The 17297-nt window shown below is 48.3% G+C and overlaps 1 protein-coding gene across 5 annotated transcripts in view; it reads right to left on the reverse strand.

Annotated features, from left to right (window-relative positions):
• Positions 1–1183: 1183 nt before the first annotated feature.
• The window catches only part of Iqca1 (IQ motif containing with AAA domain 1), a 113905-nt gene continuing 97791 nt past the window's right edge, over positions 1184–17297 (reverse strand). For 3 of the 5 annotated variants that reach the window (XM_029539002.1, XM_029539001.1, XM_029539003.1), the window contains 4 exons: positions 13003–13089; positions 8395–8572; positions 4643–4881; positions 1275–1801 (listed from right to left, as the gene is read on the reverse strand). In XM_029539002.1, coding sequence (XP_029394862.1) covers positions 1682–1801; positions 4643–4881; positions 8395–8572; positions 13003–13089 — 624 coding nt within the window. In that variant the 3' untranslated portion in view covers positions 1275–1681. Of the gene's footprint in view, positions 1802–4642; positions 4882–8394; positions 8573–13002; positions 13090–17297 lie in introns of all 5 variants that reach the window. The other 2 variants (XM_029539000.1, XM_021198927.1) reach the window with 1 other exon arrangement.

Here is a 17297-nt window from a genome sequence, read left to right on the forward strand (position 1 = left end):
TGTGTCCCCTTTTCTTACCTGCCCCCCCTCCTGCCACCACCTTGCTTCCTCTCCTCACAAGATGCTTCTGTGCCTCCTGGGTTCACTGTCATGGAGAGCCCAGGCTGGGTCTTAAGTGTGATGGCAGGTAAGTATATTGTGTTTGATAACTGCAACTTCTCTGTGGAATGCGGTAGGGCAGACTTCCCACAAGGCCCGAGTGACAGACAGGTCTCTCCTCTGCAGCCCTAACCCTTACAGAGGGGTGCAGTTGCAGAATCCAAAGAAAGCATAGGGGACTGGGCCCAGAACTTTCTCTTTTAAGATTTTTCTGGGACAACTGCACTCTCTGGTGTACACAGACCCTGTCTAAGGCTTGAGGGGCAGAGAGGGTCTCTGTGTCTGCTCATGTGTGCTGCGTTCCACGTGCAGACACGGGCTGGAGAACGCTGAGCTGTTAGTCTTCCTGTGTGTCATGGGCGGTGCTGCTGAGTCTTGGAGAACCTGGATGTCTGGCCTAGCCTGTTAGTGGGAGACATGGTGACTGTGTTGTACCCCGAACTGTTAAATGGGTTGTCCTTAGCATTGAAATCACCCCTCTTGGTAATCTCTTTCTCTAACTAAGCCCCTCAACACTATTTTAAAGTGTTGTTTCCCACCAAATAGCATGTCATGTTTTTGAAAAGTTTAAATTTCTGTTTTGACCCCTTACTTCATCTATCCTCAAATATTTTTATTTATCTCTCTACAGTTCCTCATTTGGGTTTGTATTATATTTGCACTTACCCTATTTTTATTTTTTTTAAAATTGTTATTTTTAATTATGTGTGTGCATGTGTGTTTTTGTGTAGGTGAGTGTGGGTGTCTTCAGAGGCTAGAGTGGGCGGGATTACCTGGAGTTGGGGTTAAGGATATTTGTGAGCTTTGGGGTGCTGGGAACCTAACCCAGGACCTGGGCCAGCACATACACACTGCCAACCCTCTCTGCAGTCCCAACTCCATTTTCTATGTCAAGTTGTTTTTGCCAAGTTTTTGGCCTGCAGAGGTCAGGTAGCTTCTAGGAGCCGGTCATCTCAGGGGTCCAATTATCAGCGGGGACCCCCCCTGGCACTTCCTGAGCCTCACCTAAACCATTAAGAGACTGGCAGACTCGGCAGACTCCACACTGAAGGTTTTGCTTAGCTCCAGCGACCAAATTACTGAGTCAGTTCAAGGACAACAGCTTTATTTCATTATGTGATATTCATGACTACAGCAAATAATTAATTTATTAAAATATGTGCAACAAAATATACAATGCGTATTGGGTTAATAAAGAGCTAGTGTACCAACAATACAATTACGGTGCTCTTGCCATGGGAGAGACCTCCCTTTATGTTGTAATCTTGGTGCTAACTGATACCGGCAAGTGTGAGAGCTGGGCAGAGAGCGGGGCTCGCGGGAAGCCAACTTGATATAAACAGACTTTGCACGAGTTAAGGGATAGCGGCAAGTAATGGTTATGGCTGTAAGGGACATCTTGCTTGGTGTGCAGCCTCCTGAAGGATAACAGAACACAGTGGTCAGGGTACAGTGCCTTGGAGTGGCTGCTCACCACTTAGCTTCTGCGTGAGCTTCCCCAGGTGGGCAGGGGTGAGCCTCTCCCTGACAAGCGGGGCCAACACCATCTCAAAGATGCTCGGGGTAGCTGCTGCGGAAGACATTACTTCTTCTTTTTGCCCCTTTTTCCTTTCTTTCCTTTGTCCTTCTCCTTTTCTTTGTTGCCACCAACTGTTAGTGACAAGACTCGCTTTTTCCCCAGAGGGGTTTTGGCATACCAGTTCTGGAATGGAAAGATGTTTAGGAAATGATCAGATCACATGAAAATGCTGAGATAGTCCTGGGGGTAAAGATGCGACTGTTAGGAAGGGGACGGCCGCTGGTGTGAGACACAGGGCATTTGATGTGTGTTCAGTACATTCCTCGCTTGGATTTCTGTGACTTGAAATGTGTCCTCTGCGCAGTTAGTAGTTTTAGAGAACCACATACCAACCCCCGTGCACAGTCCTGCCTAGTTAAGACAGCCTGAGGGTGTGGCCTTCCTTGGTAATGTGTATGGCTTCTGGCTCACATATGGCCAGTCATTAGTAGCTCAATTGGTAGACATTTGTGACCACAGGAGGCCTCAACATCCTCTGTGGGGGGTGATGTAGAAAACATGACACTGATAATACTTTATTCAAAATCCAAGAAACCTTCCAGCTTATAACCTTACAGATAATCTCAGTGAATGAGTGTACTGGATGCTAGTTATCAGTTTTCTTACAATTCAGTTAACTAAGATTTGTCCCTCTCTCCTCTTCCCTTTCTCTCTCTCTCTCTCTCTCTCTCTCTCTCTCTCTCTCTCTCTCTCTCTCTCTCTGTGTGTGTGTGCGTGCTCGAGCAGGTACTTGGGGAGGCCAGAAGAGGGCATCAGATCCCCTGGAGCTGGAATAGTAGCAGTCTTACATTGTTTGATGTGGATGCCAGGATCCAAACTAGGCATAGTTAAACTTGCTGTTACCAAGTTATTTTCTGTGAGTGGAAGACTATCTGACTTCAAATGGCCTTGTTTCCTGTCATTTGGGTGCTAGTTTAGCTGGTTATAAATACTAGCTAGATGATCATTTCTCCCCCGGCACTCTGAAGGTATAAGTTACTGTTTTCTAGTGTCTCATGATGTCAAAGAGATGTGTGATTGCCCATGCTGTTTCTTTGGGGCAATTTGAGAGCTTTTAAGCTTAGTTTGTTATCTTATGCTTAGACTTGTAATTATTGACAAAAATGGATTTGCTCCTATTTGTCCAACTGGCTGCTTGGAATTTATTTTAATCTGATACCTCATGCTTCTAATTTGGGAAAATTCTCTGCAAGTATTACTTTAGACTTACCTTGTGTTCTTCTGGGAATTCTGTTAGGTAAAGGTCAATGCCCATCAACTCGTCTTCTGTAGGTTTTAATTTTACTTTCACAGATTTTTATCTGTTTTTTTTTTTTTTCTGTGATGCCTTTTTGGGGAAACTCCCTAGGGTCAATTTCTAGTTCTGTGGTTTGCTCTTTGACCTTACATAGTCTAGAATTCATACTTCTCTTAGTTTTAATTTAATTAACTACTATTTTTTCATTTAAAAGTTTTGTTTTGTGGTTTTAAAAGATAATTATGTTATTATTTAATTTAGCATTTTTTATGTTTCAAGAGTTCATTTCCAGTGGGAGTCATATTTTCACTTATTTTCTTGAACATGAAATTATATGTATTCAAAGCATTTTATTCTTTTTTACAACTTAAAAATTATGTTTTGAGGCTGTAATATGATTATACCACTTACCCCTTCTCTTTCCTAGCTCCAAACCTTCCCACATACCTTTTGCAAATTTCTCAAATCAGTACTCAGAGCCACATACTTGGGATGTCGCAGTTCTGGGACGGTCGTATTGGTTTAGGTCATGGCATGGGTAGGGTTGTGTGCCTCCCAGAGTCCCCAGAGGCTGTTCTCTGGCCTGCTGCAGCTTCTGCAGACCCCTGCTCTTCTGGTTGGTGGTTCCCTGTCCATCCATAGGCTAGTGACTTTGGGCTATTTTGAGACGCCAGTGAGTATCCCTTCAATTGCCCCTCCCCAATTCTTTCTTAACCGCCTCATCTCCTTTCAGGGTTCTTTTGGACTAGAATAGTTCAGGCTTAGGCTGAGGATCTTTGGGTCAGCCGGCAGTAAGTGTATTCTCCCTTTGCCTCGAAAGCTCTGCAAGCGCTGTGTATTAAGGTCCCTTTGAGGGATTCTTGCTTACCCCTCCCTCGGTTCTTTATAGTGCAGGCTCTTTACCCATAAAAAAGAAGGCTGTAAGGTCTAAATAATTATACCATATAGCATTGCATGTTTTCTCCACCAAGTCCAAGGAATGGGACAGAACGTTCACAGGGAGCTGTGAGCTCAGTAGATACATTCTCAGAAGCCCATTTAAGGGAGATTTATGGCCCACTTGCTGTACCATGTCGGCAATGGTCCTCACAGCATCCAGAAGCGTGATGACGTCATTCCACCTGCCCAACTCTTCACTACATGTGTCACTAACAAATCTATGGAAGATCTACCTGGGGCTAGGCACTGTGCCTGATGCCACACTATGATTGGGGAATAGGGTGATGGTGGGAAATGATTCAGTTTCTTTAGAGATGAACAGAATGATTAAACCCGTCAAGCACGGGGGTGAGGAGGATATGCATTGGTGCCTAGAGTCGCAGTCACTCAAACAGGAGGAAGAGGTTGTGTTTTTGGCAGGCAGGGTTGGAAGCTGAAACCAGGGCCTGTGTATTCTAGGCAAATGCTGTGCCCCGGAGCAGCCCCACACTCCCAGCTCTGAAATCAATGACTGTCAAGCTACCCCTTAACCCCACAGTTTAGCTGTTACTCTGCACAGCCACAAATCAACCTAGAAGACATGCGCTCTACCTTCTAGGTGCAAATAAAATCCACAAGGCAAGTAAATGCCCTGGGGTGCAAAAGACTCTGTGACCTGGGAAAGGTGAATTTCAAATTTCACCCTAAGGGGCAGGACTCAAATCCATGGAGGCCAGGAAGATGGAGGGAGAGGGTAGGACTCGGGATGAGTGTTTGCCTAGGGTTTGGCTGGCAGGGTGTTCTGCTACCTTAAAACTCTCTTCCTCCTCTCGGTACACAGGGTTCATGTTGGTCATCATGGTGATAAACTCGATGGCAGTGAGTGGCTTGTGAGCCTGCTGCCGGAGTCTGCGTTCTGTGAGCACGTCTTTGATCACTTGCACGATCTGTCCTTGTGTGAAGCCGTCAGTGACTTTAGATAGGCAACTGATGTTCAAGGAATTGGTGAGCTCACCTCCATTGCGTAGAATGATTTCTTTCCACAGAACTGGGGTTGGGAGACAGAGAACAAAATTACTGTAGAGCCAGGCACCCAGTCTCACAGAGAGAGGGACTCTCAGAGAAACCCACCCTGGCTGGTTTGCAATTCAAATGAGAGGAGAGTTGAATCAGTTTGATGCATCTCCTCTGGAGGCTTTTCCAGCACGGGGGTGGGGGTGGGTGGGGGTGGGTGGGGGGTGTATACTGGAGACCCTCAGGTCTCTTGTAAATTCACAAAGAAAAAGGAAATGTGTGGTTTTTATGTGAATGTGGCAACTTTCGAGATGGGAGAGTGACCCTGGGTGTGGGTGGCTTCACTGTGCCTCGGAGTGTTGTGTTTTCCCCTGAGTTTGGATAAGTGGGAGACAAATGACTTTCTCTTTTTAATTATAAGGTTCATTTCTTGTATTATTGTTATAACTGGAATAAGAATATAAATTCCCATTTTCTATTAGCTGGTGCCAGGCTCCACACAGTAACACCACACACGGGACCAAGTCTGGCAAGTGGACGTTTTGCTTCCCCCCCCCCCATCCCCCTATGACTGTCAGCGTGCCGGCTGACTGCATCGGATGGGTTCCTGGGTTGGAAGAACTGTTCTGTTAGAGGCACTTCCTGCCCACGAGGAAAGGATGCCTTTCCACCATGATGATGAAGCCAGAAAACATTTAGGAAAGTATCTATACTATGACCTGAGGTCTTGGAGAGGCCTGCTTTTTTTTTTTTTTTTTTTTTTTTTTTGTTTTTTTTTTTTTTTTTTTTTTTTTGTCACGGATTCCAATTGCCTGTGATGTCTGTCGACAGCTTCCCATTAAAGGCTATGGTTTTGTCAGACAACTGAAGCCGCTCAATCCAAAGTGAAGCCTAATTCTATAGTCCCTTAAGATGACCACAGTGTCTCTGCCATAAAGCAGTATAAAATATGTGCAATAAGAGAAAAGGAAAAGTGAATGAGATGAGGAGGAAGGGGGAGCATTGAGGGTTAACAGAGTGAATGAGATGAGGAGGGAGGGGGAGCACTGAGGGGAACAGAGTGAATGAGATGAGGAGGGAGGGGGAGCATTGAGGGGAACAAAGTCCTCCATACTGCTGCAGGAGCAGGGTCCTCGCTTCTCTGTTCTTCCCAGCCCGGCTTCATCACTGGCCCCCTGTTCTGCACAGTCTCTTCATTTCTCCTCATCTCTTCATAGTCTCCTCATTTCCTCTCATCTCTGCCCAGCCTTCTCCACTGTCCCTCTTCTTCTTTCCTGTTATGTCACCTGTGACACCCACCAACCCACCTTCCCTCTGTTGTTCTGGTCTGGCTGGCTGTGAAGAACCACTGTGGGCCTACATGACAGGCCAGCCTCAGGGGGACAGAGACCTCACAGGTCCTAGTGTCTCCCTTGCTGTGTGTGTAGCATGGATTTTATGAAGCCAGGATCACATTCTTTGCAGACTGAGTGACTAATAACCTTGGCCCCTGAAGTGTCCACATTCATCTAAGCCAGTGGGCCTCAACCTTCCTAATGTTGTGACCCTTCAATACAGCTCCTCTAACCATAAAAACTATTTCATTATAACTGTGATTTTGCTATTGTTTTGAATCTCGATGTAAATATCTGATATGCAGGCTATGCAACTCCCCAAAGGGGTCATGAACCACAGGTTACGAAACACTGTTCTAAGCCACACAGGAACTCTCATGATACTTGCCATATCTGGAAGCATAGTCGGGTCTGGGAACCAAAATGATCTTTTGGTACACTCTGCAGAAGGGCTGGAGCTCCGCGTCGAAAGGTCGGTGTGTGGTCCCCACAATCAGGATCCTATCATCTGGCTTCAGGAGCTTCAGGAGTTTGGGGAGGTATCTTTTTAGGCGTTTTGGTTCTATCTGGGAGAGGGAGACAGGGGAGAAAGGTTAGGCCCCAGGGAGAAGAAAACTGAGAGCGGAGAAGGGGCACGCTCGGTGGCGTGTGCTCGGTGGCGTGCGCTCGGGGAGGCCACTTCCAGGTTCTGTTCGAAGCTTTTCAAAGTGTGACCCTGGATGGGCCTTGGAAAGTGCCTCCTACTTGGCTGATTTTTTCCTTGTGGCATTATCCTGCCTTTGGCTTCTGGCATTCAGACTTGGGGTGAAGAAGGAAGGAAAGGAATCACCTGCTGGGGGACCCAAGACCTTGACTCTCAGTGACCACCCCAGAAGGCTGATTTCTAAGAGGAAGGAGCCCACTTTGTTCTGAGCTGTCTAGAAGATGGATGCAAGGTTTCCTTTGTTGCTCAAGGCACCACAAGGACCCAAGGTCCTGGATCTCATGTCACCAAGGGCTCTGCCACTGTGTCAGTAACTCAATGGCAGCTCCAGGTTGTAGTATTTCAGTGCCATATCCACACTGATGGTTTGTATATGCTCAGCCCAGGCAGTGGCACTATTAGAAGGTGTGGCCCTGTTGGAGTAGGTGTGGCCTTGTTGGCTTTATTGGAGTAGGTGTGTCACGGTGGGCGTGGGCTTTTAAGACCCTCATCCTAGCTGCCTGGAAGTCAGTCTTCTGCTAGCAGCCTTCAGATGAAGANTTTTTTTTTTTTTTTTGTTTTTTTTTTTTTTTTTTTTTTTTTGTCACGGATTCCAATTGCCTGTGATGTCTGTCGACAGCTTCCCATTAAAGGCTATGGTTTTGTCAGACAACTGAAGCCGCTCAATCCAAAGTGAAGCCTAATTCTATAGTCCCTTAAGATGACCACAGTGTCTCTGCCATAAAGCAGTATAAAATATGTGCAATAAGAGAAAAGGAAAAGTGAATGAGATGAGGAGGAAGGGGGAGCATTGAGGGTTAACAGAGTGAATGAGATGAGGAGGGAGGGGGAGCACTGAGGGGAACAGAGTGAATGAGATGAGGAGGGAGGGGGAGCATTGAGGGGAACAAAGTCCTCCATACTGCTGCAGGAGCAGGGTCCTCGCTTCTCTGTTCTTCCCAGCCCGGCTTCATCACTGGCCCCCTGTTCTGCACAGTCTCTTCATTTCTCCTCATCTCTTCATAGTCTCCTCATTTCCTCTCATCTCTGCCCAGCCTTCTCCACTGTCCCTCTTCTTCTTTCCTGTTATGTCACCTGTGACACCCACCAACCCACCTTCCCTCTGTTGTTCTGGTCTGGCTGGCTGTGAAGAACCACTGTGGGCCTACATGACAGGCCAGCCTCAGGGGGACAGAGACCTCACAGGTCCTAGTGTCTCCCTTGCTGTGTGTGTAGCATGGATTTTATGAAGCCAGGATCACATTCTTTGCAGACTGAGTGACTAATAACCTTGGCCCCTGAAGTGTCCACATTCATCTAAGCCAGTGGGCCTCAACCTTCCTAATGTTGTGACCCTTCAATACAGCTCCTCTAACCATAAAAACTATTTCATTATAACTGTGATTTTGCTATTGTTTTGAATCTCGATGTAAATATCTGATATGCAGGCTATGCAACTCCCCAAAGGGGTCATGAACCACAGGTTACGAAACACTGTTCTAAGCCACACAGGAACTCTCATGATACTTGCCATATCTGGAAGCATAGTCGGGTCTGGGAACCAAAATGATCTTTTGGTACACTCTGCAGAAGGGCTGGAGCTCCGCGTCGAAAGGTCGGTGTGTGGTCCCCACAATCAGGATCCTATCATCTGGCTTCAGGAGCTTCAGGAGTTTGGGGAGGTATCTTTTTAGGCGTTTTGGTTCTATCTGGGAGAGGGAGACAGGGGAGAAAGGTTAGGCCCCAGGGAGAAGAAAACTGAGAGCGGAGAAGGGGCACGCTCGGTGGCGTGTGCTCGGTGGCGTGCGCTCGGGGAGGCCACTTCCAGGTTCTGTTCGAAGCTTTTCAAAGTGTGACCCTGGATGGGCCTTGGAAAGTGCCTCCTACTTGGCTGATTTTTTCCTTGTGGCATTATCCTGCCTTTGGCTTCTGGCATTCAGACTTGGGGTGAAGAAGGAAGGAAAGGAATCACCTGCTGGGGGACCCAAGACCTTGACTCTCAGTGACCACCCCAGAAGGCTGATTTCTAAGAGGAAGGAGCCCACTTTGTTCTGAGCTGTCTAGAAGATGGATGCAAGGTTTCCTTTGTTGCTCAAGGCACCACAAGGACCCAAGGTCCTGGATCTCATGTCACCAAGGGCTCTGCCACTGTGTCAGTAACTCAATGGCAGCTCCAGGTTGTAGTATTTCAGTGCCATATCCACACTGATGGTTTGTATATGCTCAGCCCAGGCAGTGGCACTATTAGAAGGTGTGGCCCTGTTGGAGTAGGTGTGGCCTTGTTGGCTTTATTGGAGTAGGTGTGTCACGGTGGGCGTGGGCTTTTAAGACCCTCATCCTAGCTGCCTGGAAGTCAGTCTTCTGCTAGCAGCCTTCAGATGAAGAGGTTGAACTCTTAGCTCCTCCTGCACCATGCCTGCCTGGATGCTGCCATGTTCCTGCCTTGACGATAATGGACTGAACCTCCGAACCTATAAGTCAGCCCCAATTAAATGTTGTCCTTATAAGAGTTGCCCTGGTCATGGTGTCTGCTCACAGCAGTAAAACTCTAAGACACACACCAAGAGGGAGAAACTGGAGTGTGGATGAGTTCTGCTCGGGACCCCAGGGAGAAGCAGAGCCTGCCCTGGAGTTAAGTCTCACTGTTCAGCTAGATGAGGAGGAAGCACGGGAAGGGAACTTAGGCAGAGATGCTGACGCCCAGGCTTGGTCACCAGGGCTCCTGTTAGCTAGTGACTAACGGTATTCTGCATCTTGTGAACTTAGTGGTCAGTTGGTGACTCCTTTGGGAAGATGTAGGATTTAGCTTGTTAGAAATTGGGGGTTTCATTATTTTGTTTGGGTTTCTTAAATTTCTACACAAATTAGCGTTAACATGTGTGTGACCGAGTCAACCGCCATGCTCGTGAGGGTTGCACTGCAGTGCTAGGTGGCTCTTGGGGAGATGCCATCTGTGCTGGTTAGTTTGTCAACACAAGCTAGGGGCATCTGGGAAGAGGGGACCTCAGTGGAGAAACTGCCTCCATCAGATTGGCCTGTGGGCACATCTGCGAGGCATCTTTTTGATGAATGATTGATGTGAGAGGTCCTAGACTCCTGTGGGCAGAGCCACCCCTGTGCAGGTGACCTGAGTTAAGAAAGCAGGATTGAGAAAGCAATGAGGACCATACCAGTGAGTAGCGTTCCTCCATGGTCTCTACTTCAGTTCCTGACCTGGGTCCTGCTTGAGCTCCTGCCCTGGCTTCCCTAAATGTAATAAACCTTTTCCTTCAAAGTTGGCTTTGGTCAATATTTTATCACAGCTAGCAACCTAACTGGCTCCATCTTAGCAACATTAAATCTTCAGCCCACGATACCGAATGTCTTCCGGTCTGTCTAGGTCTCTCAACGGTTTTATAGTTTTATAGTTTTGTGTTACTTCTGTGCTGTGGTGCTTTTCAAAGCATTTTCTATGGAGTGGAGACAGAATGGTGCCGGGTTGAGTGGAGATGGGGAGGGTAGATGAGGCCTTTAAGGAGCGAAGTAGAACAAACAAGTCTTATAGGGGTGGGTAGGATGTGAGGTGTGCGCGTATGAGCTCCCCAAAGACTGGTGGAGAAAGGATTGGCCGGAGGGTTCTGGAAGGCTGGAATCAGGGACACACCTGCATGGCTGAGCCCTTTCACCCTTAGTAGCCCAGTTGCTATGGTGATGGCAGCACCCACCTTCCCCTCTCTGAGGTGGGATATTGCTACTTGCTTTTTCTGAAATGGCAGAGAGATCTGAAATTAAGTAGCCTATTTGGATGACAAATGTTGATCCTGGATGGCCTCCATAGTGACACCGGTTACCCTGAGGACGTGTGTATTCTCTTGAGTGGGGAATGGGGAGAGCAGGGGTGTGTTCATCCAGTCCACGGCTCCCCCGTGCTCAGGCCAGTTCGGTTCCATTTCAGAGCTGTTCATTCAGCACGGCCTGCTCATCAATCATGCCGGGAAACAGCTCCTGATTAGCTGGCCACCTCCACATCCGCCACCCCCCACGGCTGGCCTGCCAGTCTCTCACGACTGTATTACCGTGTGCAATTTCAAATTAGTGGCTAGCATCCACACAGCAATTTCAATTTGCTTTTCTGCAGTTAGCTCCACAAAATGAGCGTCGCAGCCAGCGCCAACAAAGCAAGCAATTCCCCGGTGGAGACCTATTGTGGCAGCAGGGAAGGCTGGGGCCAGATGAAGTAACAAAGGGTAATGGTGCAGTAAATGCAGGAGCAGGCGCCCTTGTCTCAGCCTGTACCTTCGTCTCTGACGTGACTGACCGTCTGCTTAGAGCAACATCAGGAGGCAGGCACCAGCAAGGGTCTGCCAGGGCAGAGCTGGGCTCTTCAATGCAGGATGGGTGGACCCCTTATCCCCTCCCTCCAAGATTGGGCTTTTCTGAAAATTCTGAGATGGCTGGACTGACTTGGAGGAACAGGAGTGAGCAGCAGGAGAAAGAGAGAGAGGAGGAAGAGGTGGAGGAGGAGGAGGAGGAGGAGGAAGAGGAAGAAGAGGAATTCCAGAGTTTTTCATCTTTGGTTCCTAAGACAAGAGGTCTTCAAAGGCAGGGCCCTGGAGAAATCTAGCATGGTCCCAGGGGCGCTATGGGATACAGGGAAGGACTGATGGCTGGACATGAAGCAGAAGGAAATGTCTTTGCATTAAGGCTCTTCCAGCCTGTGTGATTTGTGGTCTTCAAAAGCAGGATCTTCTAGCGGGTGTGAACAGAACAAACGTTTAATTTGTCCACAGTGGGGCTGGGCCTCCAGAACCTTCCATATCCTACAGAACAGACCCAGCCATGGATGGCAGTTGTGGGGTCAGGGAGGCAAGACAGGAAGGGTGGGTGTGGGGCCTAGAGAGGTGGTTCATCTGTACCACAGACGTCTCCATCTCTGCCAGCTTCCTGCTTTGGGTACCGGTTCTCTATGTGAGCTGTCTCATCTTCCTGCCCACTCGCCTTTGGATCTTTCATTAATCACATCCCTCAGATTTTTTTTTTTTGTTGCAGACTTGGGTTGCTATAAAGCTAAGGGCTCTTGGGAAAGGAAGCCAGACAAATTTCCTGAATTCAGAGGTTCTTTGGGCTTGTGACTAAGTAGAGACTAAGAGAGATCAAGTTACTTGACGGCAGCCATGCAGCCAGCTAAGGTGAATGGCCTCCTGAGTTTCACATCACCCAGGCTGGAGCTGGGTAGGGGAGTGAATCACCAGGTCTATTAGCAACCCACATTATGAGGATACCATGTATGCGAACCCAGGCTAAGTCAGACTGGGACTTTTTTTTTCCCCTCCCTCAATGTCTCAACATGGTCAGCAGAGGGCGCTAACCACTGGCTTCCCAGATGAACTATGTGTTAACAAATGAGTCTTCCTAAGAGGTTCTGAAATGACAGGGCAATCAGGGCTCATTTGGAGAAGCAAAGATCGAGCTTTCGGGCTTTACCCAAATCACCTCTACCTGCTGAAAGTGATGTATAATACATAAGTGATTAAAATCCTTACCGATTTAATCAGAAACTCACAGTTAACCACTATTTGCTTTGGTACAAATTGGCGTGGAATAACAAGCCCATGTATCTGTGTTTTTTGTTTTTTTTTAAACTTGTGGGAAATTTTCTGGTGATTTGTGGGGGGAAGTGTGGGGGAGGGGGCCATTGAAAGGAGAGAAAAGAAGGAAGGAAGCAATTGAGACGGAGCTCCCCAGAGGCTCTGGATGCAGGGCACTTAGCTGCGCTGTTGATGGCCTTTGTTCGAGAATTTCGGGCCCTTTGCTATTTATTATTATGAACAATAGGAAATGGTAATAATAACTCTGTGTGTGCCTCTGGTCGTAACTGAGCAAAGTTCTCTGAATTGTTTCTTTCTTCTGAGTCATGTTTGGACTGAAAAACTTCCCTCCTTTGGTTTATTTTTTTTCCTCCCAAATTATGCCTCATAAAAACCAAGGCACTGGTTTCTTTCAAACCCTGACAGGCACTTATGGCAGAGAGAGCCTTCTGTGGAAGGACTTAGAGCCCCCAGAGTCTCCTTGGAAAGCTAAGACATTCTTGAAACATGGAGATGTCCCCCTGTGAGGGGAAACATCAGAGAATGAAGACTGGGTGCCCGGGAGGACTCACCCGTTTCTCTGCCTGCGGGACTTTTTTGTAGAAGGTTTTCTCTGTGTCTTGGATCCACACCACGGAAGGCTGAAGCTGGCGAGCCACCTGCAGAGGACAAGAGCCAGCCTGGAGGTGAATGTGTTTCTTCCTGAGGGACCCTTGTCCTCTTTCCCTGAAGCATGGCTGGGCAACATCCCTGGTACACCTTGAGGAAGGCAGACCCTTGATGTCACCGAGAAGTGAGCTTGTCCACCTGCCTCATGGAGGCTAGCATCCACGGGCTTTGCATCTCAGTACCTGCCCAGGAGGTGGGGCCATAGGGTGGGACAGGCCTCCCCCACTGCAGGCCCGTCTTAATGGACATATTCCTGTATCAGAGCCCAGAGCCCCTGCCTGGTTTGGTTTGTTATAAGTCACTGGTTCTTGGCTGAAAGTGAATGGGAATCGGGCCATGTGCCCTAATCACAGGCTACTCACATTCCTAGGTTCATTCAAGTTTGCTAGCTAGGAGAAAATGGTTTCATCACAGGCTCCTGTGATGCTATTTGAGAGTCTCGGTTCACATGTGCCTTTGTGACTGAGGCTCCCCTACAGGACGGTGGCTCTGGGCCTTTCTAGAGCGAGCAGGGATTCATGCCAGAGTCAGGACTGGACTTAACCAAGGCATGTGAATAATTGCCACAGGCCTAACAATCTCTTCAAAGCACCCGCCTAGTAGTGGAGTTGAGGTATTTTTTGCAACAATTTGCACTTTGTGTGAAACTGTGGTGGGTAAAGGCAATAGCATCTGCAGCATCTAGCCAGGGTTAGGAACTCTTATTTATACACTTCTTGAAACATTGTTGAGGCAAAATTATTTATGCACTGACTGGCAGAAAAGTTACCAGGGGCAGATGGTCAATCTGTTTCCCTGGCATTATGTGCCAAGTGAGAAAATAGATTATGTATCTTCAGAAACAAAGTAGATGTTGACTGAACTTAATCCAACACCTGGATCACATGCATCCATGTCCCCCCAACACACAAGGACACTCAGCAAACTGTAGGAGCCCACACAGTTGGGGAACTATTAGGCTTTTAGACCCTGGGCCATAGAGTTTGAGAATTCAAGTCTTATTCTTAGACCCCAGGCCTCAGATGGTATGGACTGTAACTGAGGGTGGTTCAGCAGGGAGCAGTGGGGCCACTTTGTGCCACGCACAGGGCACAGGCACTGCATACGCTAGAGCCAGCACACATGTGATGCGGCCACCCCTCGTAGGGGCTTATCTGGGCTTCAGATGCATGTGATCTCCTCAACTCAATCCACAGAGTGTTCTCCATTAAAAACCTCCTGTTTATAGACGGGGATCACTGAGGGTGATCTGAGCTACACAGCTCCAAAACGGCAGAGGCAGTACGGAGGCCAGCATGATGTGGGAAGCAGGGGCGACGCAGGCACATGCTGTGGTTCCTTGTCTGTTCTACACAGAACTGGACAGTTCCAGAGTGTCTGTCTCAGGGGAGGACCAAGGGCTCTGATGTGAGTGCATGGAGGTTGAGGACCCAAACACTCTGCTGCTATGAACTCTCTTTCTTCACGATTCTTCATTGGCTCTTCTACTGAGCCCTATCCCAAACCACTATGCCCTTGTGACCTCCGAATTTGGGGCAACCTCCATGAGGGGTGCTTTGTTTTGGCCTAGCCTCCTGTGGTATACTTTTGGCACTAGAATTCGAACAGACATTTTCCCCTTTCCTAGATTTTGATTGCCAGAGAAAAAGAGAACAAAAAGTTCAGTCAAGGAGCTGGGGGAGATGGCTCGGTTAACAAAGGCTTGCTACGCAAGCATGAGGACCTGCGCTGGGATCCCCAGCCCTAGGTAAGAAGCCAGTACAGTGGTATGTGTGTCCCAGTGCTGGGAGCTAGACATGGAAGGATCCCTGGGGCTTGCTGGCTAACAGTCCAGCCAAAGCAGGCAGATCTGGTTTCAGTGAGAGACCTTGTCTTAAAAAATAAGATGGTGGGGCTGGTGAGATGGCTCAGTGGGTAAGAGCACCCGACTGCTCTTCCGAAGGTCTGGAGTTCAAATCCCAGCAACCACATGGTGGCTCACAACCATCCATCACAAGATCTGACGCCCTCTTCTGGAGTGTCTGAAGATAGCTACAGTGTACTTACTTAAAATAAATAAATAAATAAATCTTAAAAAAATAAGATGACGAATGATTGAGGAAGACAAACAATTCAGACCTCTACACTCACACACACAGACACACACACACACACACACACACACACAGACACACACACAGACACTCACACACACAGACACACAGACACACAGACACAGACACACACACACACACAGACACACACACACAGACACACACACAGACACACACACAGACACACACACACACAGACACACACACACAGACACACACACATACACACATACACACACAGGGTATAGGCATAGGCACATACATGCACATGCATACATGCACACGCATATGCACTCATGCACATACACACATTTGCACATATACACATTTGCACATGCATAGGCATAGGCACAGGAACATGCACATGCACACACACACACATGCACACACATCCATGCACACACAGCCCTTCAGACTGTGCTAGCAACAGATTAAACAGCTGTGTCTTGTCTGGCCCTTCTCACACCTCACCCCTTCTTTCCAAATCCCACGCCCGCCACTGCCATCCTCTGGAACTCTGCTGTAACTTCGCATGGCTGCTAGTGGAAGTGAGGCTGCCTGGTGGGAGGCCGGAAAAAAGTCTCAGCCTCCTGCCCGGGAGCTGCCACCCTTGGGGCAGATACATGCCACAGGATGAAGGGACACCCTCTCTGCTTCTCTCCCCCACATCTATCGTCTTTTATTTAATAAAATCAGCACCCAGAGATGTCAGAGCAACTTATTAGCCAACTCTCCAGCTTCAGTATTCTATGAGTCTCTAGGGAAGGCAGCACATGCCCTGCAGAGAGCGCGGCTGGAGCCAGCGATCCTCCTCCAGACATGTGGTGCTGAATCTGTCGGAATCTGTCGTGTTTGGGCGCCAACTCTTTTCTCGGTGGTGAGGACTCGGAGAGAGGAGCAGAAACAGTGGAGGGTGTAGGCTCCCCGTGAACAATGCTGGGAAGCCATGAGAAAGGACGGTTAGAAGGAGACAGTATCAGGGAATGCTGGCTGCCAACTGGTGCTTAGAATTTCACTGCCGCCATGGGTGCCTGTGCCAATCCGTGGGAGGTACGGGGGGGGGGCGGGGAGCAAGAGGAGCGAGAGTACTGCAGCCTCCTCTCCCCCACAGCATTCTCGCTTTCCTTGGGTTCACACTGGAGACTCTAGACCAGCGGTTTTCAACCTGTGGGTCATGACCCCTCTGGGGGTCACACTACCCTTTCCCAAGGGCCTCCTATGACCATGGGAAAACACAGACATTTACATTACGATCCATGACGGTAGCAAAATTAAATGACAGTTATGAAGTAGCAACAAAAGTAACTGTGTGGTTGGGGGTCACCACAACATGAGGAACTGTAGTAAAGGGCCACAGCATTAGGAAGGTTGAGAGTCACTGCTCTAGATAGTGATGTCCTGGCTGAAAAATGGCACTTTAAGTGCCTGGGCACCAACTGGCATCAGAGTTTTTAAATTTTAAAAGTTGTGATTACAGATGGTTATTTGAGGCTATTTTCATACATATGTATGCTCCTTATCTATAGTTTGAGCAGGTTACTCCATATTTCTGCCCCTCCCATCATTCCTGCCTTTTCCCCCATGATTCTCCCCTCCCCATAACTTCCTCTCCCCTCACTTCCTGTCTGCTTTCACTGGGCCTGTAATCACCTGTCCTCTCTTCTTGTGACCTAGCAGAGAGGTGATGAGAAACAGTCCCCTTGGTCCGGGGAGTAGCAATCTCTAATTCTCCTGTCCTTTCTGTGGGGAAGCTGGGAGGTGGTCACAGGACTTCCTGTGCCATGCTGGGCAGAGAGGAGAGGCCTGGATCGCTGGGTGGTGAGGCAGGATTAGAGGAGGGGAGGCTGCTTTTCATGGCGAGTAAAGACACGGGGGGGGGGGGGGAGAAGAACTGAGGAGAGGGAGTAGCTTTCTCAATTTTGGCCTGGATATAGGAATGAAAATTATGTTTTCTTCTTTCCTTTAGAGGCAGAGGACAGAGAAGTTCTGAGGCACCGTAGAGTGATTGAACCGTAAAGATCAGTAACTTAGGGACCAGTTTCTAGAAGCTTGGACCTCAAGGATCCGGAAAAGCAGGAGAGGGCAGGTGTGAATCTGCAGGTGGC

This window comes from Mus pahari, chromosome 5 (genome assembly GCF_900095145.1).
Source record: "Mus pahari chromosome 5, PAHARI_EIJ_v1.1, whole genome shotgun sequence".
NCBI classification, from domain to species: Eukaryota; Metazoa; Chordata; class Mammalia; order Rodentia; family Muridae; genus Mus; species Mus pahari.